Below are 23286 nucleotides of genomic sequence, written 5' to 3'. Positions count from 1 at the left end.
GGCATTTAAAAGTTATATTCTTCAAGAATCCATGGGCATACATAACATTTTTAAGTCCAAAAATGTATGTATTAACTCCATATTACATGTTTAAAGTGGAACTGACAGTGTTTTAACTACTTTGCAGATAAGAAACAGAATCATAATATCAGTCAAAAACAGTGGTGGGCCGTCAGGGCCTGCAAGGCCTTCTCTGCTGGCCTAAACATCATCAGAATATTAAAAAATATATATATATATTTTCCCACAAATATGTATTCAATTATTCCCCAGAGTAAGAGTTATACTCTTCATTTCATAGCTTTCCTCTTGGTTGCACTGCTTCCAGCCCCAGGTTGAGATTTGGAGGGCTGGTCTTTATGTTAGATCTTTTATCCAATCATATTTCAGCCATCATGTGTTGCCAGGGGTCTAAAATCTGCCCTCAGGCCTTCAGAATCAACAGTGCGGGCGCTTGTAGCTTATAGTGAATGGAAATGAAAATTTAGTGTCAACAAATCAGCTTTAGAGTTGGCTATTGTACGCCTGCTGGCTGGCTCCAGTGTTACACAGGAGCCAGCTAGCAGGCGTAGTGCGTGCACGTCTTTTGATTGGATTACCAATATTGAGAGGCAGGTCCTATGGGCAGGTCTATGCAGATCTAGGAAACTGAATTTGATAAACGAATTAATTTGCGTACTACTAAGCTGTTTTTTCAACCCACAATGGCGGAAGGAGGAGAAGATATCGATTTGGTCGAGGATATAATTATAACGCCATTCTCAAGACGAACTTTTCAAGAAAAGTTAGACATTGTAAGGAGAGGTCGCCCGACGCCACAAAGCCTGTCACAGGCGGGAAAGGGTTTCGTTCGCTCGCCACTTTCAAAGTTTCAACTACGAGCGCTGTCAATGGCTCACAGGCTCGAGAAGCACTGCAAACTGTACTGCTGGAATGCCTATTATTTGCAAGTGATCGATTTGGTGTTTGGAGCCACACTGGCTTTGCAAACTTGAGTTGTCTAACCAAGGCCAACAGACACCAAAGTACGGCTGGGCACTTACAAGCAATGGTGCTTTTGAAAACTTTTGGGGACACCGATGGATCTACAGACTCAAAGAATATCAATGGCGCGCAGGGCAACGGAGCTGCACAATGAAAAGGTGAAGGGAAATATTGAAAAGACTCATTGATTGTGTCATGTTTTTGGGTAAACACTGTTTACCCAAAAATGTCAATTTGTCAATTTCAAGGTGACGCAACGCCTGGTTATACTGCGTTTCTGTCTAAATGTATAGTGTCTAGAGCCATGGCATCATAATGATGGTAATAAGAGGTGGATTAATTCGGGTGGGACTGTGTAGTACCTCACTGAAGGCCCAGGCCCCAGGCCCACGGCACGCCACTGGTCAAAAATATCAAATTCCCAGTTTATGCTACAAAACCAACTTCATGAGGTTTTAAAATAGGTTATATTTGACTCAACATTCCATGACGTACACTACAGTATTGTTGCAATCACTAACACAGACAGGCTGCTGCCTACATACAGACTTGAAATCATTGGCCACCATAATAAATGGATCACTAGTCACTGTAATAATGTTTACACATCTTGCATTACTCATCTCATATGTATATACTGTATTTTATACCATCTATTGCATCTTGCCTATGCCGCTCTGTAATTGCTCATCCATATATTTATATGTTTATATTCCTATTCCATTCCTTAGATGTGTGTGTATTAGGTAGTTGTTGTAGAAATGTTAGATGACATGTTAAATATTGCTGCACTGTCGGAACTAGAAGCACAAGTATTTCACATCACTCGCAATAACATCTGCATGTGACCAATAACATCTGCTAACCATGTGTATGTGACCAATAACATCTGCTAACCATGTGTACGTGACCAATAACATCTGCTAACCATGTGTACGTGACCAATAACATCTGCTAACCATGTGTATGTGACCAAAAACATCTGCTAACCATGTGTATGTGACCAATAACATTTGCTAACCATGTGTATGTGACCAAAAACATTTGATTTGACAGAATAGATGGATGCAGTTCAATGCATGATTAAAATAATTCACCAATACATTTCTTGATAGTCCATAAAATATTGCTATCAGCTGGCTCGGTACATTGTTTGCAGCCTCCATTTGGGATGCACAGTTTCAATGACAATATTTTGGACAAAAACAGACAAATGTTACTAAGGCTATGGTAGCGTATCTATTTATGTAGCAAACTAAAAACACAGAGCCTAACGTTATCTAGATAGCTACGCTAGCTAGTTGCTAGGAGGACGTCATATCAATGGAGGAGTGGGTGAGTAACTGACTTTTCCCCCTTGTATAATTTTTATGTGTGGCTACACAGCTAGAGATGCATGTGTCATTTGGTTAGCTAGCAAGAAATGTGAATCGCTTTGCTAGCTATCTATGCTGAACGACGGTTATCCAGTTAGCATATCTTGAGTTTGCAAATTCACTCTGGCTAGCTATCTAATCCGATTTCAGAGCACTTGACTGAGTGTGCCAGAGCGCAGAATAACCGTGCAAGACCCACTGAATATGACCGGTGTCAGTAAACGTAGGCAAAAAAAGTAATAAGTTAGTTGAACACTCTAGATAAGATCTAAACAGCCTAATCAGATCTGCTACGGCAAGTAAAATGGCCAGAGTGAAGTGTTCTCTCATTTAGCTAGCAAGCGAGCCAACTTTGCCAGTAAGCTTGGGTACTTGGTTGGGACAACGCATGCATTGGCAGGCAAGCTGCAGAAGGACAAGCAGGCTGTTCTCCATTGTTTATCAGTGCAACTTTCACAACTAGCTGAAAAATTTTGAGAGGGTTTATTTAATGTTCCTTCATTAGATTTTATCTCATCTTGCTCTGGCTAGCATTAGTTGTTTGATCTTGTTGATGTACATATAGGGAAAGACAGCCTACCTTTTTATGGTTGTTTGATCAATAGGACTGTAAAGTTCCCAAATGTAAGAGGACTATCGCGGTATTTAGCTGCATATTTGCAGAAATCCAAACAAGTGTATTTTGTGGCTTTTGCCAAATGTCTGTAAACACACAGTCCAGTTCAAAGTGAATTTTGGAAAATGGCTTGTTTGCGTATACCCCTACTGTTCCTCTGATTGGCTATGGCGTACCAGTCTGCGTAGACCCCGGTCCTGGACGAGACAGATGCATCTCTGCATCTCCCTTAAGTCCGCTCCCTCCCTCCCTCTGCATCTCCCATAAGTCCGCTCCCTCCCTCCCTCTGCATCTCCCATAAGTCCGCTCCCTCCCTCCCTCTTGCAATCTCCCATAAGTCCGCTCCCTCCCTCCCTCTGCATCTCCCAAAAGTCCGCTCCCTCCCTCCCTCTGCATCTTCCCATACGTCTGCTCCCTCCCTCCCTCTGCATCTCCCATACTCTGCTCCCCCTCCCTCTGCATCTCCCATACGTCTGCTCCCTCCCTCCCTCTGCATCTCCCATACGTCTGCTCCCTCCCTCCCTCTGCATCTCCCATACGTCTGCTCCCTCCCTCCCTCTGCATCTCCCATACGTCTGCTCCCTCCCTCCCTCTGCATCTCCCATACGTCTGCTCCCTCCCTCCCTCTGCATCTCCCATACGTCTGCTCCCTCCCTCCCTCTGCATCTCCCATACGTCTGCTCCCTCCCTCCCTCTGCATCTCCATACGTCTGCTCCCTCCCTCCTCTGCATCTCCCATAAGTCCGCTCCCTCCCTCCCTCTGCATCTCCCAAACGTCTACTCCCCCTCCCTCTGCATCTCCCAAAAGTCTGCTCCCCCCTCCCTCTGCATCTCCATAAGTCCGCTCCCTCCCTCCGATCTCCCATAAGTCTGCTCCCTCCCTCCTCTGCATCTCCCATAAGTCTGCTCCTCCTCCCTCTGCATCTCCCATAAGTCTGCTCCCTTCCTCCCTCTGCATCTCCCATAAGTCTGCTCCCTCCCTCCCTCCCTCGCATCTCCCATAAGTCTGCTCCCTCCCTCCCTCTGCATCCCATAAGTCTGCTCCCTCCCTCCCTCTGCATCTCCCATAAGTCTGCTCCCTCCTTCCTCTGCATCTCCCATAAGTCTGCTCCCTTCCTTCCTCTGCATCTCCCATAAGTCTGCTCCCTTCCTTCCTCTGCATCTCCCATAAGTCTGCTCCCTTCCTTCCTCTGCATCTCCCATAAGTCTGCTCCCCCTCCCTCTGCATCTCCCATAAGTCTGCTCCTTTCTTCCTCTGCATCTCCCATAAGTCTGCTCCCTTCCTTCCTCTGCATCTCCCATAAGTCTGCTCCCCTTCCTCTGCATCTCCCATAAGTTCTGCTCCCCCTCCCTCTGCATTCTCCCATAAGTCTGCTCCCTCCCTCCCTCCCCTCTGCATCTCCCATAAGTCTGCTCCCTCCCTCCCTCTGCATCCCCCTCTCCTACTACCACCGTCATCCACCACTCTCCTTCCCTCTCGCTCTCCCCCTGTCCATTCATCCCCATCAACATCCTATCTTCTCTTTTCTCCTAATGGGGCTAAACATAAGATGTTCCTAAGAGCTGCTGTAAGATACGTTTCATCTTGTCCGATCTGAACCTCAACCCATAGGAGTTCAGAGACAAAACTGATCCAGGGTCTGTGCTGACCTATGGAAGGGGACCCTTCCATGCGCATTTGTGTCCCTGACACTTTAATGATGCCTTATATGTACTGTTTTTCAGACAGTATTTGCTGTGCTGTCTCAGAGCCAAAATACACATTTCTGTTCTAAACTCAAACAGACAAAGTTTTGAATGTTAAACTTACCGGGTCGGTAAGGTTTCCTCTTCCTTTTCTTGTTGCCGTCGGCGCCCTCGGCCCCCTTGGCGTCGTCGTCGACAGGCTCCCGTTCCGGACTGGAGTCCGACTTCAAGTCACAGTCCATCAGGAGGTCCCCTTTTGGAATGGAACACAACCAAAACCATGTCACTAAAACCAGGACACAGACCATGAAGACGTTCATTAGGACACGCAACAGAAAACACTTTTTGCAATGGTAAACTAAAATGAGAATTTCTTCATAATCCCTCTATTTCTCCCATTTGGTTCTTGATGAACATGACCCAGCCCTGCACATACCCATGATCCACAAAACCCTCAATGCATCTTTGATGGGAGGTCTGCCATCTTGGTGGGCCTGGTGTCAGAGTAAGACCTCTGGATGAGGAGCCACATCAGTACATTAGTGTTGGAATTTTAAATTAACCACTTAAACTATTTTAGGAGATAACCATTTTAGAGATAACCCTTTTAACACTTTAGTATTTCTCAGATTACAAATGCAAACAGCATCTCCAGGATTAATAAGGATCGGACGCTTTTTTTCAATCTTCGCCTAAAATGACATACCCAAATCTAACTGCCTGTAGCTCAGGACCTGAAGCAAGGATATGCATATTCTTGGTACCATTTGAAAGNTTTCAATCTTCGCCTAAAATGACATACCCAAATCTAACTGCCTGTAGCTCAGGACCTGAAGCAAGGATATGCATATTCTTGGTACCATTTGAAAGGAAACACTTTGAAGTTTATGGAAATTTGAAATTAATTTAGGAGAATATAATAGATCTGGTAAAAGATAATACAAAAAAATACTTTGTAAAGCGTTTTCTATATATTTTTTGGTCCCATCATCTTTCAAATACAAGAGAAACGCCATCATATAATACTGCAGCTTAGACGGAGTTTATATTTTGGCCAGTAGATGGCAGCAGTGTGTGTGCAAAGTTTCAGATTGATCCAGTGAAGCATTGCAATACTGGACAATATTTTGTATCAAGTCTGCCCAAATGTGCCGAATTGGTCAATTGATAAATTTTCAAGTAAATAACTATTGAGAACATACAAAAACGATATGGTAATACAACATAAGTTTACACACTCCCAGGAATGTCATAAATGATTTATCATTAGCTTATACACTAACTTTCACACATCTAGATGGCAGGGTGGGGTGGGTGTGGAGCCAGAGACAGCAGGGGTTCAAACTGTAGAACCCAGTTCCTACATTTGAATATAAAAATAGATTTGATCAAACAAAACAATGCTACATTTTATCTCTGGGACCCTCAGGATTTACTGAATAAGATTACTGAATATAAGTACATTATTTACCTTGAGGTGAATGTATCAAACCAGTTGCCGTGATAAGTGTTTTGTTGTTGTGCACTCTCCTCAAACAATAGCATGGTATTCACTGTAATAGCTACTGTAAATTGAACAGTGCAGTTAGATTAACAAGAATTTAAGCTTTCGGCCCATATAAGACATGTCTATCTAATCACATTAGCGCACGTTAGCTCAACCGTCCCGGTATAGGGACACTGATCCCGTAGAGGTTTTAATGATTGATATATATCCTTTACATACAGTGGTTGCTCCACTAAAAGTTTTGTGATTATGCTGCAGGACTTAGTCATTTGTGGTTTAGTACGGTACCCTGCGTCACCACTTCATTGCTCCAGACCAGCGCAAGGGGGAGTTAGAGCACTGATTATGCTTTTGGGTCCTACTGTTTCTCTAACTGACAATGAATGGGCGACATAAACCTAAATAGGAACTGATAATTGTGCACAACTTCAGTATTAATTACTAAAACTGTTGTTACACTAAGGTTTTTTTAGGATTATTTTGCTCTTACTGTAGTACTGTAACCCACTCCCGACTGGTCACGGTGTACAGCGCCTGAGTGGCACAACGGTCTAAGACACTGCATAGCAGTACAAGCTGTGTTGCTACAGATGCTGGTTCAATACCCGTGCCGACCTCGACTGGGAGACCTATGAGATGACTGTAGGTTTTTGGTTCCGCTCCCTCTAAAAACAGAAATAATTCTAAATAACAAACAAGGCTTTATTTGAAAACAGAATCTACAAAATATTGTTCTTTTTTTAAACAAAGCCCCTTGGATATTCTCACAGATATATTGTTAACCCTGTTATTAGCAGGACAATATATATTGGTCATATTGGTCATGGCTCCTGAGTGGCGCACAATGGGATTGCCTTGCAGTTTTCCAGCTGTATCCACTGAAAGCACGCAAGGTTCAAGGCACGAGGGCAGGGGGCATGGGATGGGCCGCAGAGCCACGCACAGAAGATGGACCTAGCCCATGGGGGAGGGGGGTGGACCCCCATCCCACCACACTGGGTAGCACAGAGCAAGACTAAGGGGCATTGCACTAATAATGGCGCTGACTAGGGAAACGTTCCCGTTGTTCTTAGTGCCAGTCTGCATGTTCAAACTAAAACAATGTAACTAGTAATGGCATCTTTACGCTTTCGTTAAATAAAATAATGATAAAAATACTCTTTCAAAATGCAGATGTTTATTTAGTTATGGATCCATAACGAATTACTATGGGAATAAATATCACTGAATTACAGAAATATTGGAACAAAGTTGTCTAATGAACGTAAACAAATTGTTGCTGACTGGAAAATACTCTTTCAAACACACAGTCACATTGTACAGCGCCATTATGGCTATTAGCAGGTAGCTGGACAATAGACTTGCCTAGAAGGAGGGTAGGGGGAGAATTCTATCGTCAAATGTATTTCTTAGTTAGGTTGGCTGTATCACAACCGCCCGTGATTGCAACAAATTTCAGTTTAATCCACCAGAAAAGACAAAACAAATAATACAACAAAAAGTACTATTAGGAATCACATCCGATCGTGATTGGGGGTTCCATAGGGTGGCGCACAATTGTCCCAGGGTTTCTCTCCCTCTAAAAACATAAATAAATGTTTTGGCCTTTACAAATATTATTTTGGCCTTTATTCAGATTACAATCGCTCACTTTTGTTTTTTTGAAAACAAAATAACCTCCAAAATATCATTATATATTATCAAGTTGATGGCACAGTCATATAGCTAGCACCTACATAAAGCTGAGTGACTCACTCATCCATAGCCTGTCTCTTATACACATCTAGATGTGTATAAGAGACAGTCACAACCGCCCGTGATTGCAACAAATTTCAGTTTAATCCACCAGAAAAGACAAAACAAATAATACAACAAAAAGTACTATTAGGAATCACATCCGATCGTGATTGGGGCTGTCTCTTATACACATCTAGATGTGTATAAGAGACAGGCCTTAACCTCTCTGTATTTTGATACTTTGTGAATGGGGGCTACCGAGTGGATGGGGGCTCCCAAGTGGATGGGGGCTCCCTCAGTGCAAAATGCGTTGCTAAAGATGCAGGTTCGATACCCATGCCGGCCGCCACCATGAGACCCATGAGGCGGCTTTCGGTTTTAATTTAGAATCCTCCATTCCTCTATATGTAGTTATTGGCAGAGAGTCACGTCATATTTTTCGCTATACTGTAGGCCTACCGTAGGCGACATGTGTCTCACTAGTGTTGAGTAATGTGCTGTATATTTAAAGAGCATATTGAAGTTAGAAGCAATAGGATTTGAAGCAATAGCCTACAACTATTTTAGCACCGTTTTGCGCTGCTCTGAGACAAGCATGGGGACTGGTCTTGATAAATCAATTAGATTTTTATTTTCACTGAATCTCCGTTTGGGTATTGGTTAGACTACAATTATACAATTAGGGTGTAGAAATGTTATGCTCTTAGTGTAACCTTTATTTAACTAGTCAGTTAACTTCTTATGGCTGCAGGGGCAGTATTGAGTAGCTTGGATGAAAGATGCACAGAGGTGCCCAGAGTAAACGGCCTGCTCCTCAGTCATAGTTGCTAATATATGCATATTATTATTAGTATTGGATAGAAAACACTCTGAAGTTTCTAAAACTGTTTGAATTATGTCTGTGAGTATAACAGAACTCATATGGCAGGCAAAAACCTGAGAAAAATCCAAACAGGAAGTGGAAATTCTGAGGCTGGTCATTTTCAACGAAGATCCTATTGAAATCACAGCGAGATATGGATGAGTTTGCACTTCCTACGGCTTCCACAAGATGTCAACAGTCTGTAGAACCTTGTCTGATGCCTCTATTGTGAAGGGGGGCCGAATGAGAGGGGAATTAGTCAGGTCTGCCATGACCTGACCATTCTTTGACCATGCGCGTTCACATGAGAGGGAGCTCTGTTCCATCGCTCATCTGAAGTCAATGTAATTCTCCGGTTGGAACGTTATTCAAGATTTATGTTAAAAACATTCTACAGATTGATTCAATACATCGTTTGACATGTTTCTACGGACTGTTACGGAACTTTTGGACATATCGTCAGGTTTTAGTGAACGCGCTTCCCTGACGTTGGATTTGTTTACCAAACACGCTACAAAAATAGCTATTTGGACATAAATGATGGACATTACCGAAAAAAACGAACATTTCTTGTGGAAGTGGGAGTCCTGGGAGTGCATTCCGACGAAGATCAGCAAAGGTAAGTGAAGATTTATAATGCTTTTTATGAGTTTTGTTGACTGCACAATTTGGCGGGTAACTGTATGGCTTGCTTTTGTGGCTGAACGCTGTTTTCAGATTATTGAATATTGTGTTTTGCCGTAAAGCTTTTTGAAATCTGACACAGCGGTTGCATTAAGAACAAGTGTATCTTTAATTCTATGTAAAACATGTATCTTTCATCAAAGTTTATGATGAGTATTTCTGTTATGTGACGTGGCTCTCTGCAATTTCTCAGGATATTTTGGAGGCATTTCTGAACATGGCGCCAATGTAAACGGAGGTTTTTGGATATAAATATGAACTTAATCGAACAAGACATATATGTATTGTGTAACATGAAGTCCTGTGAGTGTCATCTGATGAAGATCAAAGATTAATTTTATCTCTATTTGTGCTTTTTGTGACTCCTCTCTTTGGCTGGAAAAATGGCTGAATTTTTCTGTGAGTTGGTGGTGACCTAACATCATCGTTTGTGCTGCTTTCGCTGAAAAGCCTATTTGAAATCGGACACTTTGGTGGGATTAACAACAAGATTACCTTTAAAATGGTATGAGATACATGTATGTTTGAGGAATTTGAATTATGAGATTTCTGTTGTTTGAATTTGGCGCCCTGCACTTTCACTGGCTGTTGTCATATCGATCCCATTAACGGGATTGCAGCCATAAGAAGTTTTAAGAACAAATTCTTATTTACAAAGACAGCCTACTCCTTCCTCCCCATCGGGGAATTGAACCCAGGTCTCCCTCACGACACAGGGATTCTTTAGCTAAATAGCCCAGTACGTAGCCTACTCCCGACCGTGACGTTGTACAGCGCCATATTTTCCGTTCCATTCTAACGGAAACCCAGAGGGTTTTTCGCTTTTCTTTGAATAGAAACACCATAATATTAATGAAATTAGGCAACATTTCTTAAAAATTTGTCCCATATACTATGTTCTTACAAAAAAAGGTTTTAAATTCTCTAGAACAGCCACTATTGAAGGCCATCAAATGCTTCTCAAAGATGCCCTCTGGTGGTCAAACTAGCACTAACTAGCATTAATGGTATCAGTGGTTGGCAATTAAATAACGTGCCATAGAATTCTGCGGTACGCTGCAACTTTTAAAGGACAAATGTATGCATGATTAGTCTAAGGCAGACTTTTTCGTTCATATTTCACATTTTTCTAAATGCCATGAGGTGGTACATCTACAGTGGTTGGCTATAACACCTACCGACATAACAAAATAGTCCCTAGTACCTGATCACAACCATAGTTCATGGTAAATACTGAGATATACTTCTTCACACTTCAAAACAAGGTTAATGTAATTTATCTATATTTATGTGCATTGTCATAAACCTGTGTACAGTCATGGCAACATTATAACATAGTTTTATGTGATTTGTAAAGCAGCCACTGAAAAGCTCCCTCTCGGCATGGCTTGAAAATGTGCCCGCTGCGTGAGTTAAATATAGAGGACCAAATATAGAGTGAGCGGGAAAGGGTTAATTTCTCATCATTAGCCCTTGCTTGCACTGAGAGCCAGGTTCTGATGGATGGGCTGGGGATTAATTCAGTTAGCCCCGGCCAGCTTCCTCTCATCACCAAAATGCCAATTGAGGTATAATTTGCTGACTGCTGTTTTCAAAAGCCTTTCTTCTCTCTCCAAGTCATATTCATTATATGCCTGCCTGCCCTCATTCCCCACCTTTCCTCCTCCCCTTTCCCCCCCCCATCTCCTTCCTCCTCCGTTTCCCTCCTCTTTCCGACAAATCGGTTCCAGTGCAAACGTCAAGCATTACTTATTCTTTTGCCTTTACGTTTTCTGTGCATCTAAATCTTGAGATGAAGGGAACATTGCTTCCTGGCAAACATCTGCCTTTCCTTTTGACCGTTCTGATTAAATGGAAACAAGGGAAGGATGTATGCAGATCCCCTCCTGTGTCATACCAAGTCAATTTGGCTGAATTTTCTATCCTTAGAAAATAGCCCAGATATTCCGGTCCTGGCCAATGTGGAAGAGAAAACCTGAGCTTTACATCCTAGTTCAAATATATTCATCTACAAAAAAAAACAATAATGGGTTTATTTGAACAAGCCTCTATTATTATTTTTTTTACTTTGTAACTTTTTAGCTGAGGATGGAGCCCCCAGACTCCTCAAGGTGGGATACCCCCAGCCAACCCATAGTAAACACCTAGAAGTCTTTACCTCGGCGGTCGTCCATGTACCCGTCCCCGTCCCGGGACAGCTCTGAGTAGTGGGGGTACGGTGGGGTCTGGAGCACAGCCACGCTGTTCTGGTTGATGATCTTCAGCTTGAGCTTGGGTTTGGGCCGCCTGTTCTGCCCTCGGCGGGTTGAGGAGGGCACTGCCAGGCTCTCCAGCTGGCACAGGCCAGACTCGGTCAGACACACCCCATCCTGGGTGTATGTCTTCTGGATGTCTGAAGGTATGGAGGAGGGGTTCATTAATCAATCTACCAAGCCTGTTTACAAGTATGAAATGTAGCTCTCGAGGACTACCCCGTGTTGTGAACACACGTTTGTTTGTTGTACTAGACAGATACAAAGAGCAATACTCATGAGTGATTCACTTTTCCCTGCAGCCTCCCACGTACATGTCTGTGACCATCTTGTTTACGAATACTGAAAAACTTGTGTCCACATAACGTGGATATTACGTTAGCAAGTCCAACACTCAACGAGCGACAACATTTAAAGAAAGTAATGATTCATTTGAGTCACACCACTTGATAAACGGCACTGTGATTTATCAGGGTAGTGCTGTTTTACCTGGCTCTCTCGTTGTAGACACAATCTGGGCCACCATCGGGGCCTCGCAGCCGTCAGATAGGAGGGCCTCCACTTTGCCTGAATGACAAATATGCAAAATGTCAAAGGATTTGGAGGATTTAGATTTCAGTGCATTGAAGTCATATATAGCAGTAATATGGAGATGAAACAAATAAATGCATCAAACAGCAACCACTGGATTTCACCGCTGCCACCAAATGTAAAGAATACTTACAAACACACAGTTTTTTTACTTAAATTAATAATTTAATTGAGATTAAATTAATTCATTTTATTATTTAAATAAAACTACCTCCCTCCCTTTTTCCATCACTCCCTCTATTTTCTCGGAGGTAAAATCTGTCCCCAATTTCAAGAATTATCCGATAGAATGAGTGAGTGAACAGGCTGCAGCTTGATTTTAAAATCTAGCCATCTGCTGTTGTAATTTGGTTGAGGCTGGTCCCCTTAACAAACAAAAAAAGATGACTTTGGGCTAATTGAGTGGAGCTGGATGTGTTCATTGAGATGAGCTTGGTAACACTGTACACTACATTTAAGACCTTACCCATAGGATATACAACTAAGCTGTGTTTGAATACCCATACTAACATACTGTATACTAAAAGCGTAATGAGTACATACACAATACTATTAGTTCATTTTAGTATACTGTAAACAAACGGTATACTTTCAGTTGAGTGTACTAGCTCTTCGCCTGTTTACCGGAAGTTGATGCTGTTGCTATGCAACTTGTTGTTAGCATAAACTGGCTCGTGGGAAGTGACAAATTTCTCTTAAAGGACCAGGGCACAAATAATATAATAATAATCAATAATTTTGCTCTTTTTTTTAGCCATCTTACATATAAAACCTTAATTGTTAATCAAAAATGGTGAATAATTCACCATAGTTTAATGAGAAGGGTGTGCTTGAAAGGATGCATATACAGTTGAAGTCGGAAGTTAACGTACATTTAGGTTAGAGTCATTAAAACTCGTTTTTCAACCACTCCATAAATTTCTTGTTTAACAAACTATAGTTTTAGCAAGTCGGATAAGAAATCTACTTTGTGCATGACAAGTATTTTTCCAACAATTGTTTACAGATTATTTCACTTATAATTCACTGTTTCACAATTCCAGTGGGTCAGAAGTTTACATACATTAAGTTGACTGTGCCTTTAAACAGCTTGGAAAATTCCAGATAATGCAGTCATGGCTTTAGAAGCTTCTGATAGGCTATTGACATCATTTGAGTCAATTGGAGGTGTACCTGTGGATGTATTTTCAAGGCCTACCTTCAAACTCAGTGCCTCTTTACTTGACATCATGGGAAACTCAAAGAAATCAGCCAAGACCTCAGAAAAAGAATTGTAGACCTCCACAAGTCTGGTTCATCCTTGGGAGCAATTTCCAAACGCCTGAAGGTACCACGTTCATCTGTACAAACAATAGTACGCAAGTATAAACACCATGGACCACGCAGCCGTCATACCGCTCAGGAATGAGACGCATTCTGTCTCAGTAGAGATGAATGTACTGTTGTGCGAAAAGTGCAAATCAATCCCAGAACAACAGCAAAGGACCTTGTGAAGATGCTGAAGGAAACAGGTACAAAAGTATCTATATCCACAGTAAAACGAGTCCTATATCGACATAACCTGAAAGGCCGCTCAGCAAGGAAGAAGCCATTGCTCCAAAACCACCATAAAAAAAAGCCAGACTTCGGTTTGCAACTGCACATGGGGGACAAAGATCGTACTTTTTGAGAAATTCCTCTGGTCTGATGAAACAAAAATAGAACTGTTTGTCAATAATGACCATCGTTATGTTTGGAGAAAAAGGGGAGGCTTGAAAGCTGAAGAACACCATCCCAACCGTGAAGCACGGGGTGGCAGCATCATGTTGTGGGGGTGCTTTGCTGCAGGAGGGACTGGTGCACTTCACAAAATAGATGGCATAATGAGGCAGGAAAATTATGTGGATATATTGAAGCAACATCTCAAGACATCAGTCAGGAAGTTAAAGCGTTATCGTAAATGGGCCTTCCAAATGGACAATACCCCAACATACTTCCAAAGTTGTGGCAAAATGGCTTAAGGACAACAAAGTCAAGGTATTGGAGTGGCCATCACAAAGCCCTGACCTCAATCTGATAAAAAATTTGTGGGCAGAACTGAAAAAGCGTGTGCGATCAAGGAGGCCTAAAAACCTGACTCAGTTACACCAGCTCTGTCAGGAGGAATGGGCCAAAATCCACCCAACTTATTGTGGGAAGCTTGTGGAAGGCTACCCGAAACGTTTGACCCAAGTTAAACAATTTAAAGGCAATGCTACCAAATACTAATTGAGTGTATGTAAACTTCTGACCCACTGGGAATGTGATGAAAGAAATAGAAGCTGAAATAAATCATTCGCTATTATTATTCTGACATTTCACATTCTTAAAATAAAGTGGTGATCCTAACTGACCTAAGACAGGGAATTTTTACTAGGATTAAACATCAGGAATTGTGAAGAAGAGTTTAAATGCATTTGGCTAAGGTGTATGTAAACTTCCGACTTCAACTGTAACTCTGCACTGTTGGGTTATATTGGAGAGAGTCTCAGTCTTAAATCATTTTCCACACACAGTCCGTGCCTTTCTTTTTCATGCTAGTGAGGGCCGATAATCTATTCTCACATAGGTACATGGTTGCAAAGGGCATCAGTGTCTTAACAGCACGATTTGCCAAGGCAAGAAACTCTGAGCGCAGCCTAATCCAGATATCTGGCAGTGGCTTCTGATTAAATTAAATTTTCACAGAACCCCTTGTTGCAATTTCGATGAGGCTCTCTTGTTCAGATATTGGTAAGTAGAGTGGAAGCAGGGCATGAAAGGGATAACGAATCCAGCTGTTTGTGTCATCCGTACCTGCATAATTGCGCACCCAGCTCACTCAGGTGCTTCGCTATATCACATTTGACATTGTACGTAAGCTTGAGTTCGTTTGCACACCAAAGAATTATACAACGATGGAAAGACCTCTGTGTTGTCCTTGTTAATTCAGACAGAGAAGAGCTCCAACTTCTTAATCATAGCCTCAAGTTTGGCATGCACATTGAATATAGTTGGAAAGTACCTGTAATCCTAGATTCAGATCATTCAGGCGAGAAAAAACATCACCCAGATAGGCCAGTCGTGTGAGAAACTCTTCATCATGCAAGCGGTCAGTAAAAATTATGGTCAGTAAAGAAAACTTTAAGCTCGTCTCTCAAGTAAAAAAAAAAAAAAAAAACGTGCCAATACTTTGCCCCTTGATAACCAGTGCACTTCTGTATATTGTAAAAGCGTTACATGGTCGCTGCCCATATCATTGCATAATGCAGAAAATACACGAGAGTTCAGGGGCCTTGCTTTAACATAGTTAACCATTTTCACTGTAGTGTCCAAAACGTCTATCAAGCTATCAGGCATTCCCTTGGCAGCAAGAGCCTCTCGGTGGATACTGCAGTGTACACAAGTGGCATCGGGAGCAACTACTTGCACGCACGTTACCACTCCACTATGTCTCCCTGTCATGGCTTTTGCACCATTAGTACAGATACCCACACATCTTGACCACCAAAGTCCATTTGATGTCACAATGCTGTCCAGTACTTAAAAATATCCTCTCATGTTGTCCTGGTTTCCAGTGGTTTGCAGAAGAGGATGTCTTCCTTAATTGACCCCCCATAAACATAACGGACATATACCAGGAGCTGTGCCAGGCCCCCCATGTCTGTTGACTCATCCAGCTGTAACGCATAGAATTCACGGGCTTGTATGCAAAGCAGTAATTGTTTCAAACCATCTCCTGCCATGTCACTGATGCGTCGTGAAACAGTGTTGTTTGATGAAGGCATTGTCTGTGGTATTTTGGGCCTTTTCCCCCAGCATTGTCTTAGCCTTATCCGCAGCAGCAAGAAGAATTAAGTCCTCCACAAATAGTACGGAGCTTGCCTGCCCTAGACACTAGGTAGCTCACCATATAAGACACTTATAGCCCCTTCTTATTAATGGTTTCTGTTGCTTTTATACATGTCTTACTACTCAAAAGTCATCTTAATTCTCACTCAAAAAACCCCCGTGGCTTATTTTTCAAATGGTCATGTTTAATTTCTAAATGTCTGCGCAAGAGTGAAGGTTTCCCGCAAGAGAGTAACGGTTAATGTGATTGGATGTTAATTATTTGACTAGGCTACCTGTATTTGACATTGTGTTATTTTGCTGAACACTAGATGGTTGAAATGTATTCATGGCAGTGAAACGAGGCTACTCAGGCAAGAAAAAAACATCACCCAGATGTATAGCGCCGTTGGAAAATCTAAATGGACTGTTTGAAAATGTGAATCACATTTTTATTTGGCGTACCCCCGATAGCATTGCGCGTACCCCAGTTTGGGAATAGTCGAGTTAAAGCAATGAATTTGTATCCTCTCTCGTCGGACTTTAGCTGCATATTTAACTCCATTTTCTTCAAATCTGAAAATGTTGCGGCCACGCCCATTCTCAGTAGAATTGCATTATGAGCGGAAATAGTGTCCACTGCACTGCTTGTATACTTTGTTTTTTGGCAAATGTCGTACGTCATCCAGGAACTTTTGGTATACTAACTATATTCATACTACGACCAATAAACATACTACTCAATTTACAACACAAATAGTATGGTTAGTGCGGTTAGTATGAGTATTCGAACGCAGGTCTAGTTACTACAACTTGTCATGATGCAAAGGGGTATATTTACAGCTACTTTCCACCAAATCGGCTGCCGTTAATTTGATGAAGACTAGTGCACACTTTATATAGCTATCACCATACACCTATTGTAAGGTATTAGCCTCATAATCATACACATAGCATTCACCGTGTGTGGGCTAGGTCTGGAGTCTTACCCTGTGAAGGCAGAGCGTGCATTCGACACATGGTGCAGTCAAAGCCATCATCCGCTGCATTCTCCACCTCCTCATCTGTGTCCAGGCCCTGGCAGCAGGCGTGGATCCACCTGACATGGGAAGGAGAAGACGATTAGATACATTTACAAATGCACTTTATACGTGCAATTTCATGTCTATGTACACTACCGGCCAAAAGTTTGGACACACTTACTCATTCAAGGGTTTTTATTTATTTGTACTATTTCTACTTTGTAGAATAATAGTGAAGACATCAAAACCACAAAATAACACATATAGAATCATGTAGTATCCAAAAATGTATATTTCAGATTCTTCAAATAGCCACCCTTTGCCTTGACAGCTTTGCACACTCTTGGCATTCTCTCAACCAGCTTCATGAGGTTGTCACCTAGAATGTATTTCAATTAACAGGTGTGCCTTCTTAATTTGTGGAATTTCTTTCCTTAATGCGTTTGAGCCAATCAGTTGTGTTGTGACAAGGTAGAGGGGTAGAGGGGTATACTATGCATGTGTATTCCTCATCGTAAAGCATGGAGGAGGTGGTGCTATGGTGTGGGGGTGCTCTGCTGGTGACACTGTCAGTGATTTATTTAGAATTCAAGGCACTCTTAACCAGCATGGCTACCACAGCATTCTACAGCGATACGCCATCCCATCTGGTTTGGGCTTAGTGGGACTATCGTTTGTTTTTCAACAGGACAATGACCCAACGCACCTCCAGGCTGTGTAAGGGCTATTTGACCAAGAAGGAGAGTGATGTAGTGCTGCATCAGATGACCTGGCATCCACAATCCCCCAACCTCCACCAAATTGAGATGGTTTGGGATGAGTCGGACCGCAGAGTGAAGTTAAAGCAGCCAACAAGTGCTCAGCATGTGGGAACTCCTTCAATACTGTTGGAAAAGTAATCCAGGTGAAGCTGGTTGAGAGAATGCCAAGAGTGTGCAAAGCTGTCATCAAGGCAAAGGGTGACTACTTATATAAAATATATTTTGATTTGTTTAACACTTGATTCCATGTGTTATGTTTTCCATGTGTTAGTTTTGATGTCTTCACTATTATTTTACAATGTTGAAAATAGTACAAATAAAGAAAAACCCTTGACTGAATAGGTGTCCAAACTTTTCACTGGTATTATAATATTCACACCCGAGTAAATACTTTGCAGAAGCATTTTTTTTTAACACTTTTTTGGTTACTACATGATTTTTTGTGTGTTATTTCATAGTTTTGATGTCTTCACTATTATTCTACAATGTAGAAATAGTAAAAATAAAGAAAAACCCTTGAACGAGTAGGTGTTCTAAAACCTTTGACCGGTAGTGTATATGTCATGCAATTTGAACATATACAAGTGTAAATACAGAGAGAGACAGGTGCACATAGACATATAAACAAGCACTTAGCTACGCACTCACACAGACTCCGATATGCATTAACCCGTTTGCTACAGCAATGATATGTTCTGTCCCATCAAGCCTTACGATGAGTAAATGACACCGTAGTAGATCTTTGGACTGTTTCCTTTGTCAAGCTGGACGCTGGCTGCCAACATGCCATATCTACAAAGTGTTGTCAGGTCCTAGTGTCACCCAATCATTCTCAGGTGGCGCATGGCCTGGCAGAGAGAGAGAACGCTGCTCACCTGTCACACTGGCGGCACTGCACGATGAGCTCGTCCTCACAGTAGCTGCGCATGCACATCGGGCATGATGCCAGGCTGGCACAGGGGCCGCACTGGGTGTAGTTGTTCTGCCAGTCACACCTCATGCCGGGGGAGGTGGCACCACACTGGGTACAGGAGACACACCTATGGCAGGTGAGAGAGAGGGTGGCATGAGTGGGCGATGTTAAGCAGGGGTGAAACACACATACAATCGCAGCGACTCCAGTATATCTAGCACACCTCCCAACACAGAGTCCAAAGATAATGCACTTGTATCACACACATACAGTGCCTTTAGAAAGTATTCACACCCCTTGACTTATTCCACATTTTGTCGTGACAGCCTGAATTCAAAATGGATTGAATAGATGTTTTTGCTCACCCATCTACATACAGTACAATACCCAATAATGACAAAGTGAAGACAAGTTTTTAGAATTGTTTGCAAATGTATTGAAAATGAAATATCTCATAAACATAAGTATTCACACCCGAGTCAATCCTTTGTAGAAGCACCGATTACAGTTTTGAGTCGTTTTGGGTATGTTTGTATCAGCTTTGCACATTTGGATTGGGGGATTTTGTCCCATTCTTCTTTGCAGATTTTCTCATGTGCTGTTAAGTTTGATGGGGAGTGGCGGTGAATAGCAATCTTCATGTCTTACCACAGATTTTCAAATGGGACTTGGGCATTCTTGTCCTGAAGCCTTTTCAGCGTTGCTTTGGCTATATGCTTGGGGTCATTGTCCTGTTGAAACTAGAGGTCGACCGATTATGATTTTTCAACGCCGATACCGATTATTGGAGGACCAAAAAAAGCCGATGCCGATTTTTATTTATAAATTTGTAATAATGACAATTACAGCTATACTGAACGAACACTTATATTTTAACTTAATACATCAATAAAATCAATTTAGTCTCAAATAAATAATGAAACATGTTCAATTTGGTTTAAATAATGCAAAAACAAAGTGTTGGAGAAGAAAGTAAAAGTGCAATATTTGCCAGGTAAGAAAGCTAACGTTTAAGTTCCTTGCTCAGAACAGGAGAACATATGAAAGCTGGTGGTTCCTTTTAACATGAGTCTTCAATATTCCCAGGTAAGAAGTTTCAGGTTGTAATTATTATAGGAATAAAAGGACTATTTCTCTCTATACCATTTTGTATTTCATATACCTTTGACTATTGGATGTTCTTATAGGCACGTTAGTATTGCCAGCCTAATCTCGGGAGTTGGTAGGCTTGAAGTCATAAACAGCGCAATACTTGAAGCTCAGCGAAGAGCTGCTGGCAAATGCAGGAAAGTGCTGTTTGAATGAATGCTTACGAGCCTGCTGCTGCCTACAACTGCTCAGTCAGACTGCTCTATCAAACATCAAATCATAGACTTAATTATAGTATAATAACACACAGAAATGCGAGCCGTAGGTCATTAATATGGTCAAATCCGGAAACTATCATTTTGAAAACAAAACGTTTATTCTTTCAGTGAAATACGGAACCGTTACGTATTTTATCTAACGTGTGGCATCCCTAAGTCTAAATATTGCTGTTACATTGCACAACCTTCAATGTTATGTACAATTCTGGCAAATTAATTACGGTATTTGTTAGAAAGAAATGGTCTTCACACAGTTCGCAACGAGCCAGGCAGCCCAAACTGCTGCATATACCCTGACTCTGCTTGCACAGAACGCAAGAGAAGGGACACAATTTCCCCAGTTAAAATAAATTCATGTTAGCAGTATTAACAATATTAGCTAAATATGCAGGCTTAAAAATATATACTTGTGTATTGAATTTAAGAAAGGCATTGATGTTTATGGTTAGGTACACATTGGTGCAACGACATTGCTTTTTTCGCAAATGCGGTTGTTAAATCATCACCCGTTTGGCGAAGAAGGCTGTGATTCGATGATAAATTAACAGGCACCTCATCGATTATATGCAACGCAGGACAAGCTAGATAAACTAGTAATATCATCAACCATGTGTATTTAACTAGTGATTATGTTAAAATGTATTGTTTTTTATAAGATAAATTTAATGCTAGCTAGCAACTTACCTTGGCTCCTTGCTGCACTCGCGTAACAAGTAGTCAGCCTGCCACGCAGTCTACTCGTAGAGTGCAATGTAATCGGCCACAACCGGTGTCCAAAAATGCCGATTACCGATAGTTATGAATACTTGAAATCGGCCCTAATTAAATCGGCCATTCCGATCAAACGGTCGACCTCTAGTTGAAACATAAGTCTAAGGTCGTTTGCACTCTGAAGCAAGTTCTCATTAAGAATTTGCCTGTATTTGGCTCCATTCATTGTTCCCTCTATCCTTACCAGTCTCCCAGTCCCTGCTGCTGAAAAGCATCCCCATATCTTGATTCTGCAACCCCCATGCTTCCCGGTAGGAATGGTGTTAGACAGGTGATGAGCTGTGCCTGGTTTTCTCCAGATATAGTGTTTTGAAATCAGGCCAAAGAGTTACATTTTGGTCTCAAACCAGATAATATTTTTCCTTATTCTTTCGGTTTTTCTACAAACTCCAGGAATGCTGTCATGTGCCAATTTCTCAAGAGGGCTTCCATCTGGCCACTCTCCAATAAAGCCCAGATTGGTGAAGTTCTGTAGACAAACTCAGCCAAGGAATTCTGTAGTTCTGTCAGAGTGGTGATTGGGTTCTTGGTCACCTCTCCCTGAACAAGGTCCTTCTTGCCTGGTTTCTCAGTTTGTTCGGACGGCCAGCTCTAGGCAGAGTCTGGGTAGTTCCATATTTTTTAAATTTCCCAATGATGGAGACCATTGTGTTCTTGGAATGTTTCAACACTCTATACATTCTTGAAAACCCTTCCCCAGATCCAGTGCATTTGGTAAGTATTCAGACTTTTTCCATTTTTTTTTACGTTACAGCCTTATTCTAAAATGGATTTAAAAAATCCTCAATCGACACACAATGACCCATGACAAAGTGACAAACAGGTTTTTAGAAATGTTTGCAAATGTTAATTACATAAGTATTCAGACCCTTTGCTATGAGACTCGAAATTGAGCTCAGGTGCATCCTATTTCCCTGGATCACCCTTGGTTTCTACAACTTGATTGGAGTCGACCTGTGGTAAATTCAACTGATTAGATATGATATGGAAAGGCACACACCAGTCTATATAAGGTCTACAACATTGTAGGTCCCCAAGAACACAGTGGCCTCCATCATTCTTAAATGGAAGAAGTTTGGAACCACCAAAAGTTTTCCAAGAGCAAATTGAGCCATTGGGGAAGAAGGACCAAGAACCCGATGGTTATTCTGACAGAGCTCCAGAGTTCCTCTGTGGAGATGGGAGGACCTTCCAGAAGGATAACCATCTCTGTAGCACTCCACCAATCAGGCCTTTATGGTAGAGTGGCCAGACGGAAGCCACTCCTCAGTAAAAGGCACATGACAGCCCGCATGGAGTTTGCCAAAAGGCACCTAAAGGACTCTCAGACCATGAGAAACAAGATTCTCTGGTCTGATAAAACCAAGATTTAACTTATTGGCCTGAATGCCAAGCGTCACGTCTGGAGGAAACCTGGCACCATACTTACGGTGAAGCATTGTGGTGGCAGCATCATGCTGTGGGTATGTAATTTAGCGGCAGGGACTGGAAGACTAGTCAGGATTGAGGGAAAGATGAACGGAGCAAAGTACAGAGAGATCCTTGATGAAATCCTGCTCCAAAGCACTCAGGACCTCAGACTGGGGCGAAGGTTCAACTTCCAACATGACAACGACCCTAAGCACACAGCCAGGATAACGCAAGAGTGACTTCGGGACAAGTCTCAATGTCCTTGAGTGGCCCGGCCAGAGCCCGGACTTGAACCAATCGAACATCTCTGGAGAGACCTGAAAATGGCTGTGCAGCAACGCTCCCCATCCAACTTGACAGAGCTTGAGAGGATCTGCAGAGAAGAATGGGAAAAACTCCCCAAATACAGGTGTGCCAAGCTTGTAGCGTCATACCCAAGAAGACTCAAAGCTGTAATCGCTGCCAAAGGTGCTTCAACAAAGTACTGAGTAAAGTGTCTGAATACTTATGTAAATGTCATATTTCAGTTTTTTTATAAGTTTGCAAAACATTTTTTTTTAATTTTTTGCTTTGTCATTCTGGGGTATTATATGCAGACTGATGAGGGAAAAAACTACTTAATCCATTTTAGAATAAGGCTGTAACTTAAGAAAATGTGGAAAAAGTATAGAGGTCTGAATACTTTCTGAATGCACCGTGTATGCCTCATCACAATTCTAGCTCAAAGATCTACAGACAGGTCCTTGGACTTCATGGTATAGTTTCTGCTCTGACATGAACTGTCAACTGTGGGACCTTATATAGACAGGTGAGTTTCTTTCTAAATCATGTCCAAACAATTAAATTGGCCACAGGTCAAATTGTAGTGACATCTCAAGGATGATCAAAAGAAATTGGATGTACCTGAGCTCAATTTGGA

General features: G+C 41.9%; 1 protein-coding gene across 3 annotated transcripts in view; it reads right to left on the bottom strand.

The window, feature by feature from the left end:
* Positions 1–23286, bottom strand: part of LOC111953302 (histone-lysine N-methyltransferase 2C) — a 50675-nt gene that overhangs the window by 18876 nt on the left and 8513 nt on the right. For all 3 annotated transcript variants that reach the window (XM_023972495.2, XM_023972496.2, XM_023972497.2), the window contains exons 3-7: positions 18782–18946; positions 17113–17222; positions 12194–12271; positions 11611–11844; positions 4787–4915 (exon numbers count right to left, since the gene is read on the bottom strand). In XM_023972495.2, coding sequence (XP_023828263.1) covers positions 4787–4915; positions 11611–11844; positions 12194–12271; positions 17113–17222; positions 18782–18946 — 716 coding nt within the window. The remainder of the gene's footprint in view (positions 1–4786; positions 4916–11610; positions 11845–12193; positions 12272–17112; positions 17223–18781; positions 18947–23286) is intronic.

Source organism: Salvelinus sp. IW2-2015, linkage group LG27, assembly GCF_002910315.2.
Source record: "Salvelinus sp. IW2-2015 linkage group LG27, ASM291031v2, whole genome shotgun sequence".
Classification (NCBI taxonomy): domain Eukaryota; kingdom Metazoa; phylum Chordata; class Actinopteri; order Salmoniformes; family Salmonidae; genus Salvelinus; species Salvelinus sp. IW2-2015.
Note: the sequence above shows the minus strand (reverse complement) of the source record. Positions and strands in the feature narration are given on the sequence as shown.